Source organism: Camarhynchus parvulus, chromosome 1, assembly GCF_901933205.1.
Source record: "Camarhynchus parvulus chromosome 1, STF_HiC, whole genome shotgun sequence".
Taxonomy (NCBI): domain Eukaryota; kingdom Metazoa; phylum Chordata; class Aves; order Passeriformes; family Thraupidae; genus Camarhynchus; species Camarhynchus parvulus.
The window spans coordinates 14,834,235-14,852,272 of record NC_044571.1 but is presented as its reverse complement, the minus strand read 5'-3'; the positions used below and the strand labels follow the sequence as shown (position 1 = coordinate 14,852,272).

The 18,038-nt window shown below is 42.8% G+C and overlaps 1 protein-coding gene across 6 annotated transcripts in view; it reads left to right on the top strand.

Moving 5' to 3' along the window:
- The window catches only part of CNKSR2 (connector enhancer of kinase suppressor of Ras 2), a 207,641-nt gene extending 189,683 nt beyond the window's left edge, over window positions 1-17,958 (top strand). For 3 of the 6 annotated variants that reach the window (XM_030960123.1, XM_030960114.1, XM_030960105.1), the window contains 2 exons: window positions 12,940-13,136; window positions 16,262-16,477. In XM_030960123.1, the coding sequence (XP_030815983.1) occupies window positions 12,940-13,136; window positions 16,262-16,477 (413 nt within the window). Of the gene's footprint in view, window positions 1-1,523; window positions 2,687-12,939; window positions 13,137-16,261 lie in introns of those variants that run through there. The other 3 variants (XM_030960095.1, XM_030960132.1, XM_030960142.1) reach the window with 3 other exon arrangements.
- Window positions 17,959-18,038: the final 80 nt, after the last annotated feature.

Genomic DNA, 18,038 nt, shown 5'->3' with positions numbered 1-18,038 from the left:
TTGGGGGTTGGGTTGGGGTTTTTTTCATTTTGGTTGTGGAATCTAATGGGGTTTTTATTTTAAACAATAGGTTATGTAAAAGTTTCTCTTGCCTGCTATACTTAGAATGTAGTTATATAAACTGTTTTCCTCACACTTCTTCCTCCTCTCCTTGTTGACGCACAGAGTCCCAGGAAATCTCAGTAATAGAGAAGAGGCTGAACTGGGTTTGAGTTCTGTGTAGCATTGCTCACCCTCTGCCTCTCTGAAACTCATTTTCCAATTGCTGCCATGTGTGGAGTAAATGTCACCAATGTTTCCATCTGGGATTCTTTCTACCTTGTGTTTTCTGTCCCTGAGAAAAGATTTCTTGTCTGCTTTCCAGACCTTTTGTGATATGCTCAAGAATAAAAATGGCAATGCTTGATGCTTTCCTTCCTTTCCATCCTGTCTTTTGGAAAAAAAAAATCTCTTTAACAGGGCAGGGGTTAAACAAATCCCACCAGTTAATTGGAATGAGTTTGTACATCTTTACATTAGGCACAGTTGAACTCTTTCCCGAAGTTTTGTTGTTTTTTTTTTAACAACAGAACATTACCCAGCTTTTCATATGTGGGATTCAAAATGACAGTGGATGTTAAGATCCGTGGTTTCCCTTTTTATTACAATTTAGTGTGGTAGGCAATAGAATAGGGAATGCACTGAGAGCAGCCAGGCTTTTGAAACTGCCTGTGCAGAGACTGCATATCCACACAGAAACTCTAAGTAAACAATTTAGCCGTATGCTGTTTATTCCACCTCTCTCTTTCTCTTTTCTTTGCTAACACAGGTCCACAAAGATTCTCGAGTTCTCAAGCCCTAGCTTATGGAAGTGTGTAATGTCAGTGTGGTTGCAAAATCACACGATCTCCTAGCTCTGTATCTTATCCTTCACCCAACATTGCACAACGCTGGACTGTCAGCTAGGAGAACGAAAGGAGCCAGATTGTGTTGTGCCACCTCTTTTTCTAGTTCTCGCATAAGTTGCCACCAGGATATTTTTCTGTGTTTGTAGCACGTTTGGTGGATTTGGGGCACATTCTTTGCTTCCATTCTCCTCATTCATGTGACCCTTTCCCAGTGCTTCCAAATGAGCTAATGTGTCTTCAACATGGAGAAAACCAACTAAGTTGGTTAGGATGTGTATTGTTCTCTTGTTTTATTTGTGGGTTGTTTGGGGTTTTTTTAATTGGTCTTTGTTCTGTTCTTTTTTAAAAAACATATCTACAAAAAGAGAATATATAACTTTCTGCCCTAAATACCTCTTTTGCATCAGGGATGGATATTTAATGGAGTGAGGTGTAATAGCAGAACAGTGCCATGTCTCTGTCCTCACGAGCATCGCTGCATGCAGATTAGAAAGGCTCTGTAGTGCTGCTACTGTATGCCAGATTTGCTATTTGCTCTTGTTTGCATGATAGTATTTCTAATTTACTAATATGATATGGAAATAATGGCACATCACCGATCTTTCAACATATTGTATCACTGCTTTATCATATTAGGCTAATACACTGCGAGAGTTGATAGCACCTCTCCATGTCAAATGGGAACCACATCTCTTGGCACTGAACGGATTGGACTCAAAGGTTGATAAACTTTTCATTAGAGAATTGGCACGACGGAGACTCAACTTCAGCCTCTTGCAAGCAACCTAATGGCCTCCGTTCAGAAAGTCAGTTCTTCTTGAATAACTTTGATGTTTATAACAGAGAACAGACCTGTTAAAGCATAGACAACCACATGCCTGAATATGACGCCTCCAGGAAGGTGTCAAAGGGCATGGCCAGTCTTTTGAAGAATGCACCCTTTCCACAGTGGGACTAGGCACAAAGTCAGATCCAGTCTACATGGAGCACATTTGCAGAAAATACTGCCCCCTGCACGGGAGAACGGAAGGGGAAGAGGGTCTTGGCAGGGAAAGGGCTTTGATGTCACTCAGTTTTGTTCTGCACACCTCGAGGAATTAAAGAGGGATTCAGCCATGGTAACTGTAATTTCCCATTGCTTGTACTGAACTCCAGTGAACCCATTCAGGCCAACCAGACAGAGTCGTGTCATTTAAGCGTGCTTCACGTTAGTGAAGGAAGTTTCCTTACTGTGTCATGCTAAACTAAGTGTATTCTGTCAAGTGGAGGTATGTACAGACCTTTCAGAGACTTCCATTTATCCAGTGGTTTGTACTGAATTCCCAGAGGTTACGCTGGCACTCGTTCGGACGGTGACGGAGAAGATACCTCACGCTGCGATTTATTAGACTCTGCAGTTAAATCTTTGGTTCCTCTTTATCTTCTAGGACTAAAACATGTGAGTGATGCTGCCTGGCCAAGCAGGCACAAAGTATTCTCTGTGTAACACCCAGACTCTGGAGGGCTGTTTTGGGGCCAGTATTTGTCTGGATGTCACTCAAAGTAGATTCAGATATTGTATTTATCATTATGTTCTGAGTCCCCTATGGGTTGATGTTTGCCTCTATCTCTGTGATTAGAATGTGGATTTTCCTTGATATATTTGGCTAAGGGTGTATTGTAATAATGTTAATGCTAATTACTTGATATTTCATACTATCTTACGGGGAGATACTTTTAAAAATGTATTTTGAAATGTTTTCTTTCTGTTTGCTCAATGTATGGTATTGCATTATGTTAATACCAATAAAATTATATATATATATAGTTATATATATATTTCCCTTTTATAAAGAAGTAAATTATGCTTTTTTGCCTCACAAACAGGAAATGTGCAGTGAATAAAATTACATCATTCTGCCTTACAGCAGGTGACAAAGCTTATAATAGTTTTAATATTCTTTTTTTGAAAAATAAAAAGTATAGTATGACATAAATTAGTTGGAAATTCATCAAAATGCATGTTTTATATTTCTGCTCAATGGGACTGTCACAAAACAGCCTAAATATTTAGCAATGTTGTTTTGGCATATTTAATTTTTTCTAATCAGAAACATGCACTGTATTGCTATTATTGATTACAAAACTGTACTGTCATAAATTTTTGCCTGTTGGCCAGATAGACAAACTCTCTGAGTTTGTCTGTAGGAATTGATTTTAAAATTTAATTTAGTGCTCTTTCCAATGCTTGGCAAAGGCAGAATTTATTTTTTATATAAGGTTGCCTTTGAAGTACCTGCCTCTGCCAGGAATGATAAATCACTGCTAAGTACATAAAGATTCTGCAACCTGAAGGATATGTGATTAAAGTCTTGTTGGAATGGCCTGCAACCCCAGCCAGTCCTTTACATTCTGTCATTAAATTCCATAATTAGTTAGAGGTGAAATGTTTTGGAAATGAATTAGAGAAGCAGAAGCAAGGATGTGACTCTAAAATGTCCTTTGGCTGCCATTTGGGGTAACACTGATGGCTTATTTGCTGCTCATAGCCAAAGGCCAGCATATATCTGCACTAATGCCTATTAGATTGTCTTCAGCTTCCTCTCTTTCTTTTCCCCACCCTTTCTAACATATTGTATTGAGTATCTTTGTTTTGCAGAGGCATTCAGGAGGGCTGTAATTAGCAGTCCCTGGCATTTAATTGCATACACATTTGTTAAATATTTTTCTGTATGCCTTAAAATAAAGTATAGAAAATGGCAGTAAATGTTTCTTTAATGAAGGCATTTGATTTATTCATGAAGTCAGGATTTTTTAAAGGTGTTATTTTGGGCTTAATAAAGGAAATAAGCCAGCAAATTTTCTGTCTTGCTTTTGCATAACCGTCGTCTGTCAGGGCTGACGTTCAGTTCCTTTCTCTTGTTCCTTTCATGGCAAGCACATTCTGCCCAATGGGTGGGGAATGGACCTTTCTGCTGTGACCACTCTCATGCCAGTTGTGAGAGCACTTTATGCTGAGGTTCATACATGTTCACAAGTTCATTTTGACATCTGGTGACAGGAGTGGTGTCTAGAAGAGCCATGTGGAATTATTGCGTTTCTCTCGTCACAGCAATAGCTGTTGTCCTGAAAGGTACCTTGAACTCCATGTGGTGCTTACAGACCATGGGGGTGTGATGGGCATTCAGCAGCTGATGGGGGGTGCCTAATATTTGGCAGTGTTGTGCCCTGCATAATTAAGATGTAACTCAGGGTGCAGCTTAATTAGGTTGGAATCTAATCAGTGCAGCTATCATAATGTGCAGTTATAAATCCATTAATAAATCTGAATATCTGAATAAATATTACAACTTCTGGGATAACATTTTGGGAAGTATCTTGGGCCCCTTTCAGAAAGGCCTCAGGAGGTGCTTCCCCAGCAGACCACAGTGGGTTACAGAGGTAACTGAGGCAGACATTCAATAACCTGGCCCCTGCCCACACTAATGTCTTTCCCATGTTGAAAGTAAAATTGCAATTCCTTCGTGATGCATTTTGGAATGCTCCACTCTCAGTGCTACATTTTCATACAAAGAAGCAACTTGGGGTGTAGCCTGAAGTAGAGTTCATGTTCAGGGTGGGTGTTGCTCACCAGGAACGTGTCCCCCATGTGTTCAGGCTTTCAGGTATCAATCCCATAAGGCTTGCCAGGCACCGCTGTTGTACGAGCGTGACTGTGGCTTGATTCTGACTGGTGAGTAACATTGCTGGGTCCGTATCATTTGTCACTTAACCTTTCACAACTGTGAGTGCTGCAACCTTAGGTTAGGTTTGTAATACCAGTATTTTCCTCAAGGAGTAATTGCTTCTGTATATTCCTTGTGAATTATTATTTGTAGGGAACTCCTCATCATCCTGCTCCAAAGCTACAGAATCCCCACAGCAAATTTGCCCAGTTTGCTCCAACTCCTGGCTTTTCTCATAAATACAGGTTTTCTGTTGTTTTTGAACTGCAGGGCCCAAGGGGAAGTGTACCATCAAAGTGGGATTGGTGTTTTTATTTCACTTCAGCATTGATAGCTTGTGGTAAAATTAAACAGCACTTATATCAGTGTGTGGCACAGAAAAATGTCAGGATATCCTATTGCATTGTGTAAAATTCTCCCAGAGAGTCACTAAAATCAGCAGATTAAGGTTAAACTGGTGCCTTCATAGGCAACTTAATGAGTAGAGTACCATATCCAAAACCAAGGAGGGATGCAACTATAACCCTACTGCAGAAAAGTTCTGCCACTGATCAGAATTCCATTTATTTGGGAAGCTTTGGAGTGACTTAATTCTTCTGCCCTCTCTGAAATCACAGCCCACCAATATAACCTCATGAAGGAGCAGGACTGTGAGCGAAGAGGGAGCTACAGGTGCTCATTTGAGGGGTGCAGGAGCTGTCAAGAGGCAGCATGAGCAGAAAAAGTTAATTATTCCCTCTGTGTGTCCCTTCTCGCTAACACAGTGACCCCTTAGCTGGCACCTGTACTTCACTGCTCAGTGCATGTCAGGAATGGCTGAATGTCGCTGTCAGCTCCACAATGCAGATCTGCAGGGACAGACACCAAGGGTTTGTCCTTATGCTCAGTTTCGTGCCAGCTGTGTTCAGTAAGCAATTCCAGTTGTGTGGAAAGCTGAAGAGATGTGGCTGAGGTGGGTGTGGGACTCAGAGCAAGAGCAGCCCGAGTGTCCCATGAGGGTGGGGGCTGCCCATGTGAACGTGCTCCAGCCTGCAGCTCACACTGCAGCCAGCAGGGCACAGGAGGCCTGTGGGGCCATGGCTTGTCCTTCAGATGTCCCCACAAAGGTGACACCAGTGGGAAAGAGCTTCTCAGGGATCTACTGACCCAAAAGGAAGACTGCTAGTGCCATAAGTAGTTCCCAATAAGAATTAGACCTTTGGTGCCACAGCAAAGGCTTGGCATCTGTCAGGCCTGGCAGAAGCTAGGGCTAGATCTTTTAAAGGTGGTACCTGCCTGATTCTGGTATTGAATTTGGTTGTAGTGGAAAATGCCTGGAAAACCTTCAGATATCTGGCATTTAGGAGATGAGTTTTCCACTTGCTTGCACAGTTCACTGTATTTCAAGAAACCAAATTTATGCTCGTGCATGTGAGAGTAGAAGCAGGCTGGTACCACGGGGTGTAAAACTCCAGCAAGTGCAGGACAATGTTGTGTTGGTGCTTTCAGTGAGGATCCTCCCTAGGGAGTATCTTTTATTGTCTGCAGGTTTATGTAACAGCAGAGAACAGAAACAGTGTACAACTATCTTGGTAACCAAAAATACTTCCACTTTAGAGGAAATATATAATCCAGATTTAATACCTGCATTGAATAAATATAAAATAATAAATTCAATAAATAGAAAATTTAATGATCCTCCAGCTACTGAAGTTTCACCAAACACATGGATCAAAGCTTGTTTCTAAACAATGCTCTTCCCTTCCTTGATTCAAGCCTTCTGGGAAAATCCTGCATTTTTACAAACACAGGGGCAGAAAGGACAGAGGATTACATGAATCAGAAGAAGGCAGGGAAAGGGAAGCAATACCAGAGAGAAGGGTTGCAAAGACTGAGTACTGCTCAAGAAGAACCCATTTTGCTTTTAATTTAGTTTTAACTCAGCTTGCTTAAACTTTTCTTCTGTTGTAGAAAACATTAATATGCTCGTGTGTGTGTGTACAGACATATACATATAAATGTGTGTGTGTGTGTGTGTGTGTGTGTGTTTACAGGTGTAATCACATATCCTTGATTTTAAAGTGGCATAGGACATAGCATAGCTATCTTTGTACTTTAGCAGGGAAATTGCTCTATTTTACCTAGAGCAGATGATTAGCTGCTGTTTCCATGCAGATCTGCATTTTATTGCACCTCCTGCCTGCTGTACCATGCCAAGCTTAAATAGTGTGTTGCTTCTTCCTTTTCTCAGTAATTAGGGATGTGACCTGTAACATTTTCCTAGGAGGAGCTGACTTTCCCTGTCATTGTGGCTCCCCCATACCTGTGCAGGAGTGACACCATGACATCAGACACCATCTCCTTTAAGCCTTACATTGATTTCACCACTTTGTTCCTTTGAGCTTGGGCGGGGGGGGGGAAAGGAAATACATAGCTAAGTTTGCCAGCCAGCCATCTAAATAATGTTAAAAATTATTAATTCCTGAATCTTTGTACTAGAAGCATTTGGGTATGTCTCACTCTTGGGCAGTTTGGACTCTTTAATGATCAACCTGACCAGCAGCAAAGATGGATTTAGGCTTTGCACTGAGAAACCAACTGCTTCTTTGGAAGATTTCTCCCCTCCACTGCAACGCTGCTAAAATCCACATCCACTCTCCTTTCATCCTCCTTCTTTTTCATCTTGTATCTAGTACCTAGGGAGATCCCTTCAGTCTCTCTGCTAAGTGTTCCTGGGGTTTACAAGCCCAGCCAGGCTGTTGCACACTGTGGCCACAGCCCTTGTCTGCCTGTTGGCACAGCTGGGGCTGCAGAGCTGCTGCAGGAGCTGCCCCTTTCCCAAGGGCTCAGCAGGGCTCTGTGTCTGCTCTGCCTTCCTGTCAGTGAAACCACTGCAGGCCCAGGCAGGTTTGATGGTCCCTGTTGTTAGGCATGGCAGAGAGAAGCTGCTGTGGCATAGGAGGATTACAAATCTTTGCTTTCTTGCTGCTGGGATTATATCAGTTATTAGTTAGCTTGTGGCAGACCAGGGCGTCTGTTCCCAACATAGACACATCAGGGTCAAGAAGGCAAAAGGAAAAAAAAACACCCAGAGGTTTGTGCACCCAAGGCTATTTTATCTAACTTGAGACCATTTCCCAGAGGCCTGGGATGCTTCTTGTTTTGGGGCAGTATTTACTGCATTTACTGACACTCACAGAGAGTCTCCGGGACACTTGAGGTAAATGCCTCCCCTGCACAAAAGGTGAAGAAAAAGGTGTAGCTCTCAAATTGGAATCAAATCTTTGGGATTTGGAGGGAGAAAATAACATGGCAGCTGTTTAATAATGTAATTAGTGATGAATTCTAACAAAATTGCCTCCTTAATATCCTGAGAAAGCTGAGGTTAGCTGGTTCCTCTGCCAGAGGGAGTGAGCTCACCAAAAGGAGTGAAAATGGGAGTTTGAATTTCAGTGGAGCCTGGAGATTTCAGTCTGACTGTGCCTTGTTCTCTTCCTGTCACAGACTTCACAGCAGCTTGGCTTTCTGGGGATTTGCAGAGCATGGCACTTCTGCTCAAGTGCAGGGCTGACTGCAAGGAGAGGAGTGGGCGTGTGTGAGAGGAGTTGCACAGCCAAGGAAAGTGCGTCACTGAGCAGAAAAGGCAGCAAACAGAAAAGAGGAGAGTGGGGAAATGGAGAATTCCATCAGGATGGCAGTGGTGTCCATCAGTCAGGATGAGAAGTCTAAAGGCTCTCACCCAGGGTTGAGCCTGGGTGGTGTCTGGAGGCACTGGCAAAGACCTGAGGAGCCCCAGTGAAGAGCTTTGATCTTTGAAAAACAGGACCTTGTTGGCAGGGTTGGTGACAAAATTTATTAACTGTCCTTACATAGGCAGTTCTGTTCACTCAGCCTCACATGAAATCATGGGCTCCTCTGGTACCTCACTGAAAGACAAAAACCATGCAAGATTTTGGCAGCTTGAGCTTTAGCAGAAAAGTGAATCACAGAAGTGCAGGGACCTCCACTGAAAACTGCTGGAGGTTATTCCATATATTTAGAGCAGATTTATGAGAAGTGTGTGCCTAGAGATTCTCTGTGGCCGGAGAGCAGTGTGTTAGCCAGCTGGGCTGCAGCAGTGACCTTCTGCAGGGTTCTAATTCAGTACCATCTTCCTGAATCATCAGTTTACACAGACCAATCATCTCTTGATCCATGTAAATACCAATGGTAACTTTCTCTCTGGTCACTTTTCACAGAAGTACCTTATGCTCTTATGATCTTGGTTATAAGAGGGAAATAATGGAAAGATGAATTGCCAAACAGAGCCAGGAGGTGATTACACTTTAGTACATCACAGAGCTTGGTGCATGCTCTTTTCAACAGGAGTGGCAACACAGTATGAGAAATCCCACCAGTTCTTTCCTGAATGCCAAGAACCCAAACAGTTCCTGACCTGTTGGAGTTTCACCTACTCAGCCATAATCTTCATCTCTCTCTCCTGAGAAAATGTAAAAGTAGTTACAAATATTTACTGCATTCTAAGAACTGAGGGCAAAGTACAAAAAGTTCAGAAACTTTTCCTACAGAAAGCAGAATAGTGAAAACTAATGGTAAACACAATGTTTACTAGACAAATGTATTCATTGTCTCCAGAATTGAAGCAAATAGCTTTGGATTCACCTGAAGACAGCAGGAGCTTCTTTGTTACAAAATTTAGTACCTGTACGTTCTTGCATTTGGAAGACAGGGTTCTCACCAGATTTAGATCCCATGTGTTGCAGTTTTGCTGCTTTATTTCTGCTCCTGAGTTACAGAGTTGTTCAGGCTTCTGTGGGGCAGGGGACAAAACTACAACTTCAGAGAAGACACCCTGCTTTTCAGCAGTATGTGGAAACTGTGACCTGGCAGTGCACTCAGAGAAACAGGAAAGATGCAGCCCCCTACTCAGCAGCTGAATGAGTGTGAAAAACAACTGTTGTGTTGGCTGCTGGTCTGAGGTCACCTGCAAATCCTATTAGATCACATTTTCTACTTAAACAAAACATTACCAGGGGTCTTATTCTTCCCTAACGAGACAGCCATGCTGTAAAAGCATGACTTGCATGCAAATCCACCAATTTTAAAAAAGAAAATATGTTTTAAGCTCAGCTCTATATCTAACAGAATACCTCAGATGCTTTCTGGTGCCAAGGGTTTCACCAACACCTACAGGAAATCAATCAAAGGCTCTAGCAGAAGGCTGAGGGAGGGGAGCTGTGTGTGTAATCTCATTCCCGCCTACTGAGAGCCATTGAGAGCAGCAGCACCACCTTCAGCATTTCTCTGGAAAATATTAAGGGCTTGGGATGTGTTCTCATGCCACCCACTGCCCTCTCCCCCACCATGGGTGAACAAGGCATCTTGCCCTCTTTAGAGCTCTCCCAGCCTCAGCAGCAGCGAGGCATTTAAGGGACTTGTTTTTCTTCCCTCCTCTTTCCTCTTTAGGAAATCCTGTCCCCTTTTTGACGTGCTGCTCGCAGTGACATCACCAAGTCAGTGACAGAGTGTGTGGGAGGCAGCCCCAGCCTGTGGAGGTGATGTTCTGATGCCTTCCAGAGATCTCCTGTCAGAGTTCTGCTGCCCAGCCCAGCCTGTGTCCTGCCCCACATTCCTGTGCCCTCCCTGAGCAGTCTCAGAGCTGTTCCCATTCAGGGGAGGGCAGCAGTCCTGTGTCCCTACTCCCTCTGAGCCACATGGAGCCTGTCCCAGGGGATGAGCCCTGAGGAGCACCAGCCATGCAGATCCCAGGCCAGCAGTGTGGGGAGGAGGGCAGGACAAGCCTCCCTGGCACAGGGATTATAATCACAGGGGCCATGTTGCCATCCAGGTTCCTTAAAAGCACTTGTCATTCAGTATTGAACCTTAGGGTTGAACTCAAATGCTGTACTGTGCCTTGGTTGGGAGTTGCTGTGTTTTAGGAAGCCATGGGTTTTTGATGGCAAGCCTGGGTGTGGTGGCTGGTTGCCAATCCAGGCTCTAGATCACTCTAGCAAAGTGAATTTAGATGGTGTGGAATCAAAGTGCTGGCCTGCTTCTTCAGCAAGCCATCCCTGTCCTAATCCCCTCAGGGTACAGCCTTGGCAGTGCTGCTGGGGAAGGGACACCTAAGGAAAGATTTCTTTTGCCTTGCACAGCAAGAGATGAGGAGAGAGAGAGAGAAACAGGTGTCAAATCCTCCTGTGTCAGACCAGGAGGGAGTTTTCCCTTTGCCCTTTAGCAAATCACTCCCCTTCCACAGCTGTCAGACTGGTGGACATCAGCATTGAGCAATAGGAACTGATAGAGAGATCCCAAACTTCTGACCTCATTGCTGCATAGACTTCTTAAGAAAGCATAAAAATCAAGACCACAAAAGATTTTAACCACTTTCTAATTATTCAGCTACTGAACGTTTTGCCCTTTAGCCTATTAGATTTAGTTTTAATAAGTTTTATATTGTTTAATTAGTTTTAATAAGAAAGAAAATTACAAGAAAGAGAAAAGCATCTCATTTCTATTTTATTTCATTCTGGCCACCATTGACAGTGATGAACCCAGCTCACCAAGCAGGGTAGCGCAGGCTGGGATGATTTAGGGAGCTCTGTGCAGACTCAAAATAATTCCATCAATAAAAAGTCTCCGACCATTCTTCACTTCCATATCTCTTTAAAAAAAATTGTAAAATGTGTGCTTTAAAAACATTTGCCCTCTTAAAGGCCAAAGGAATAAACTGATGAGAGATGAAGCACGATTAGTTGCTGATTGCAAAATTCTTGGATTGTATAAAGATCTGTACAAATGCAAACACTTTTTGTGATGGGGTGAAAAGATTTGGGTTTCTGGAGTTCTTGCCTGAGCCTGAGGAGAGTTGTTGCCCTCCTGCATAGTATGGGCTCAAATAGGAGGTGGTCTCAGGTAGCTCTTGATGGACTAAAATGTCACTTCTAAACACAAACTGCTTCTCTCTTGGTGACTGATAAGAAACCCTCTAAGCCCCTGAGGACACTGGGGTTCTTTACTGAAGGGTACTTCTGTATGTGGGAAACTTCCAGCCACTGGAAATTATTGTCTTGGGTCGGTCACAGGGTGAAGCTAATGCTTGGAACCAAGCAGCCTTCCTGCAAGAGCTTCTAGGAAAGCCTCTTGAGGCCACAGGCACCTTGGGCCAGAGAACAGGCACCCCTGTGAGAGCCAGGAGTGCCTGGGGGATCCCCAGGGCTCTGGGAGCAGCCAGGAGGCCACAGGCAGTGCCTGGGTGCTGCAAGAACATGTGTCAGTGTTCAAGGGACAGCAGGGACAGAGCTAAGGGACACAGCCAACACTGTCCCAAGGGCTGCCCTGGCTACTCCTGATCCCCACTCTGCTAATCCTGGCTGCACTGGTGCTTGCAAAGCTTGTATGGAGTCACTGAAGAGTTTCCTCTGGGGGAAACATTGTCTGGAAGGTTGAAGTGGTTTGATGTTTTCTGAGTGAAGCATTTCAAATGCTTGTATCAGAGTAACACTTCATGCCCAGCTTTTGCTTGGTTTTGTTTTTAAAGAAGCAAAACCTTTCTTTTTTTATTTTTTTCTTTTAAATGCTTTCAGTACTAGTTAGAACAAATATTTTAAACCTGTAATAAATAAATACTTCTCACATTTCTGTATTTTGATATAGTACATAATAAATATTGATTTTTTTTAAACCAAACTATAACGCAAACAGCTCTGTTTTGCTTTGCCATGCTGCCAGGTCATGGTTGTGCACTTATTTTTAGTCTCTAGTTTGCTGCTGAACCATGAGGTAATAGTAAAGTGACAGACCAGCATAAGTGACAGCATTACTGACTATTGAACAACACTGCTGAGTATCAAGTATAAGAGACAAAAATAAGTGGGCTTTCTTAGGACGTGTCATTCCAGGGCCACCATCACATATTCTTGGGTGCTGTTATCAGCACTCCAGTCTGACATGTGATCCCTGATGGGCTCCTTAGCAGGATGCTTCCAAGGCTTCCTCTGCTTGTAACAAGGAAGTCACCAGAACTATGTAACTGCAGTACCAGAAATCTGATTTCTGGTAGTAAGTCACTCTAACATTACTGCACCTTACACTATTTCTCTTTTTTCCCCTCTTTCTCTGCTTATCAAGTTTTTACATTCTTGAAAGTTTTTCTCCCTTCCTTGTGAAGGCAATAGCAAGAAGGAGCAGTGGCAGCGCTCTTTTCTGGGACTTAGGAGGTGTGAAATACTCTCTTTATGGTGTAGTTAAACCTGTTAAACATTTGGCAAAGGTTTTTGATAGGTCTTCATGTAATCACATTAATGATACATTGTTGCTTTCTCTATTTCTTCCTCCTTTTTTTTGTTTTCCCCTTTGTCTCATTACAGTTGAAACTATAGAGGAAAAAACAGCAGACTCCTTGCAAGATTTGTACAGAGCCTTGGAGCAGGCCAGCCTGTCTCCTTTAGGAGAGCACCGGATTTCCACTAAGCTGGAGTATAAGAAATCTTTTATAAAGAGATGTAGCGATCCAGTAGTCAATGAAAAACTGCACCAGCTGCGAATTCTGAAAAGCACATTAAAGGTGAGATAAAGCAGGGAGGAAAAATCCTACCCCAGGGTTGGATTGGGCTGTCTTGTAATCAGAGATTATTGTGTGCAGCTGGAGTCCAGGCTGAGCCCAGTGTGCAAACAAGGGAGACATGGGGAAGCACTGCTTGAAAAGAAGAGGAAAAATGTGCCTGGGAGAGCAGTCAAAGTGAGGGGATCAGTTTTAATTTCTTTATTTTCTTTTATTTAATCTCAGTCAGCTGCTCCTCCTCTAGCTAGTTTAACAGAAGTTGACACACCAAATTATTGGAGAAAACCTTAATCCTTTTTTTGTCCCTGAACGTTTTGATTTACCAAAACACATTCACTTTGTAATTGCCAAAGTCTAAAGTTAGACAAAGCCAGCCTTTAGAAGGAAACAGTATCTCTTGCAACACTTGACTGTTTTCTAGTTGATGAGCTTGTCCAGGAGGAAACTGTGTGCTTGCTTTCTGTGTAAACTGATAGGATCATTGTATTTAATCAGTAAGACTGATGAAATAAGTAGTGATAATGATAGATTTGAAAATTTATCTGGTAATTTTAAATGTACTACAGCTCTTTTAGCCTCCTTGTTAGCTTCCTTTGTTTGTTACAGCAGTTTCAGTTATGCCCTGATAGAGATTTCAGCAAACAATATGCTGGATTTCCTCAGGGACCCTGTTAACTATATTAAATTACCACATTTTAAGCCACCAGATAATTGTACAGTGCATTTTGTAATAGTTTCATCAAAGAGGGCTTTATAAACATTAATTAATTTAGTTTTCTATCACCTAGAGAAGCATTTAGACAATATTATTTTCATGCTGTGGGGCTCCCATCAGGGAGAAATCCTACATGTGCTTAACTTTCTGTACTGCGTCATCTCCTTGAAGGCAACTCGCATTATTATCTTGGTATGCAAGTCTTTGCAGGATTGAAGATTGGCAAAAAAGGGCAACAGTCACAGCTGTCCACGACTTCTACAAGCATGAGAAATTGAAACAAAATCTCAGTGCTGTCACACACACCGGGGTGGCAGGAGGTTCATGCCGTGGTTGTGGGTTTGTCCCACAGTGGGGTCACACCACAGGTGTGGTGCAGCAGCAGCAGCAGCAGCAGCCTGCTGCCATGTCATTGTCTCTTTGTTAGTGGTTTTTGATAGCTGAGATGCATTGTACCAGTGGCTTCCTGCAAATGAAACTGCTTTCCTTAGGGAAGTCCAAAACACAGCACAGCCTCTTGATCCAGCGGGTGCCTGTGTTTGTGCTGCTCTGGAACTTCTTTCCTTTGGACCAAGCAAACCCAATTTTCTCATTCTCTGTCCATGAGCTATATTTTCTGAGCCTGTCAGCACTCCTGTTTGGACTGTGATTGGTGTGAATCATTCTTATGTACATGAGACCAATAATGGAAAAGGCAGTGATACCAAGGAGCAAAGACAGGTAATTGTTGTTTTCTGCCCAGAGCAGCAGTGTAGAGTGACACATGCTTGGTTTGCAGTGACATCGTGGTAACTTGTGACTGGCTGCGTTACAGCCCAGAGCTCCACCTCTGCCATACTATTGGCAATTGTATCAAGCAGTAGCTACTGCTATTACCTAATCAATTCGTCTTTCTTTTTGTCAGTACCTTTGATTTCTCCTTCCTGAATGCAGCCAATTGCACTGGCCTGTTGGCACTGATATTCTGAACTTTCCTTGAATTTTGTTCTACATAAGAATATCCAGAGACAGTCCTCCAAACTGCTTCTGGCTCTTGATGTCCTAAGTCATTAATGAAAGACCCCTGTGCTCTCTATCCTGTGATAACACAAAATCATTCTCCTGTCATTGAGTATGAGCAGCCTTGGCTGGTAGTGCAGAGCTGTGGGACCAGCCACAATCTGTGAGAAATAAGTTATGGCAGCTCAAGCAGAGATCTGGTGATCTGGAGTCCCATGGTTTCTTTTCCACAGCTTATTCTCAGCTTGCCCTCTCTTTCTGGAAATGAGTATTCTAGCAGGTAGTGTTAATTTGCTGTTGTTTGCCCAGCAATGAAAGCACTGCTTATGGAAGATGTCTCTGACCCTTCTGACCTGTCCCATCATACACAGCTTGGTATTTCCCCTTGCCATGCTACCCAGAAGGATTTAACATACTCATAGTATGGACGTGGAAAATGTGAGTTAGCCATGAGGAGTGTGAAACCCATCTTGCAGGGAGGTTGGAGGGGGGATTGCTGGTGGCCATGCCATTCCTGTGCTGAGGAGCAGTGCTGGGAACCACAGGTGTGTGTTAGCTGTGTTTCCAAGGATTCTGGCTGTGGCATCCAGATTCCTCCACTTGCAACAACCGTGAGTGGCTGTGGGTACATCTGAGGCTTACTGTGACACTCAGCTCCATGAACAGTCACCAGAGAGGGATTATGGTACAGTCACTTCCTCTGCCTCCATGGGGCATAAAGAGGCACCAGCAATGTTGTATTTTCCCTTTTTCTGCAGTCACCGGAGAGGGATTATGGTACAGTCACTTCCTCTGCCTCCATGGGGCATAATGAGGCACCAGCAATGTTGTATTTTCCCTTTTTCTGCCTTCTCTCTGCCACATCAGTGGTAGAAGAGGTTGCAGCCAGCAGCCTGTGGCATGTGGTGGATCTGTAGTGAAGATGAGCTCTCATTCCCCGGGACTCCCTGCACAAACCTTTGCAGTGCAGAGCTCAGGTGCCCCATGACAAGCCTGTAAGGAGGTGTAGCTGTGTCTGTGTCTGCATCCCACACACCCACACAGTATTTCTGATCTGATCAAGAGCAAACAGATGGCACTTTGCTGTGTGAAACCCGTCCTGAGAAATGCAAGCAGCTAACAGTAAACAGGGCAGGGCTTTGTCTGGGGCTGAACACGGGGGCAGGTGGGAGAATAGAAACTTTCACTGAGGGTTCTGGGCAAGGCAAGGGAAGCCCAAGTCCCTCAGGGGAATGTGGGACACCCTGTAGAAGGGCTCCTGTGTGTGAGTGCTCAGAGATCAGATAGTCCCTGTGCTTTCAGGGGCTCTGAGGCTTGAGTTGTACCCCCCATTCTCTGCTTCCACCCACATGATTGATTTTGTCAGTGACTCGTCCCTTGCATTAACTCTTTGCTTGTTCCTTTTCTCTCACAGGCCAGGGAAGGAGAAGTAGCCATTATAGATAAAGTTCTGGATAATCCAGCCTTGACATCTAGAGACTTTCAAGAATGGAAACAAATGTACCTTGATCTCTTCATGAACATCTATGAAAGCAGCCCCCGGAGGGACTCTGTCAATAGCTCATCTGAGGTTGAAGCACTTATAGGCTCCTTAGCACACACTCATTCCTACATAGAAACACATGTATGAAGGTCTCTCTTTTTGTCCATTTGCTACACCCCAGCCCTTTACTTAAGTGCATCAAGTAGTTTTTATATCAATATGTGAGAGCTCTAATAAATTATATTTTAATGTTACTCAGCTGTGTGAAACCTTCAGTGGTCAACAATACCACTTCTTTAATGAGGATTTGTATATTTTATATGCTACCAATGCTCTGCTTGTGTTTACCTTCTGTGAATTAAAAAAAACATGATCTTTAGCTATTGAAGAAAAGGATTTAAAAGCATTTTTGGAAGACTGTGGCCTTCATGCAGGAAGTTCCACATGCTATAAAGCTTTTGTTATCAAAGGTCAGTTTTACAATGATATTTTATATTATATAATTCCAGTATTGCATTGCATTTTTGGAGTGCAGGTACTGTTTTGGTGGTGGGAGAAAACCAATTTTTATATTTCATGAGAAACTCTAGGAGTTTTCTTAAATAACAGGGAAAAGGTGTAATGCAGCTTTTGTGTTTCAGTTTTGTCAAACACATAAAAGGGTGAAAATCAGCAGACAAAAAATTACTAATGTGAGTTTAAGTGTCAAAAGGTTTGGTCTTATTTCCTTGTGCTTTTTTTAAAGCCTGTTGCTTAGGTTTACCACCAGTGCAAAGGGATGCTGGTTTGTATTACAATTAAGACCAAATTGTGTGTTGTCTCTTAATCACATTATGTTGATTTACAAAAAAAAAAAAAAAAGTAAAAAAATCATGGTACTGTGATTGATGAAGCTTTTGCACTGAAGGTATCAGTATAATGTGCAGATTTTGCAAAAGAGAAAACACAGACTTTCAACGTCGCTGGTAGCAGCATTTCTTTAGCCCAGAACAGCAGCAGTGGAAAAGTTTCCAATGAAATGCTTCAAATCTGAGATGCTTTGAAGATTCCCACAATAGAAAAGGAGTGAATAGGATTTTTCAAGTAGTTTCCTATGTGTTTTCTGAGCTGTGAAATTTGGCTGTATTGTATGCAGGGATTATGTGTGATGAGAACAGAATTGAGCATGAAACCTGAAAAATAACCAAGGAGTAAAAAAGCCTCTGGTTTGCTTTTGAGGGGGAAGGGATGTCTCTGGGTTCTGCTGAGTTCACAGGCCAATTAAAATGTTTTAAACTTCCATGAGATTTGTTATCTGCTGAAGACAACCCAGTGAATATGAGGGGAAATAGCTCCTTAGGGTTAGGCACATGCCTGAAATAAAAGTGGGAGGGAACTCTTAAATCATACGTTTACTTTTTATGAACTTGGTTTTGAAAAATATTAAGAGCATGACAAAATATTTCTGCTGCTCTTCAGTATTTTGCTGCGTAAGTTAGGACTCATGACATAATTTAATAATGATCATGTGGAAAGGAAAAGCCTCCTTTATACTTTAATGAGTTGTACTCTTAGCCAACTTGAGACTATTGCCTGTACAGCTCAGTGAATGTACTTTAAACTTTATGAACTCTGATATCTCCTGGCAGTTATAGCCATGAAGGGATGAAGGAAAGAATGGACAGATTTTCTTTCTTTCTTTCTTTTTCTTTCTTTCTTTCTTTCTTTC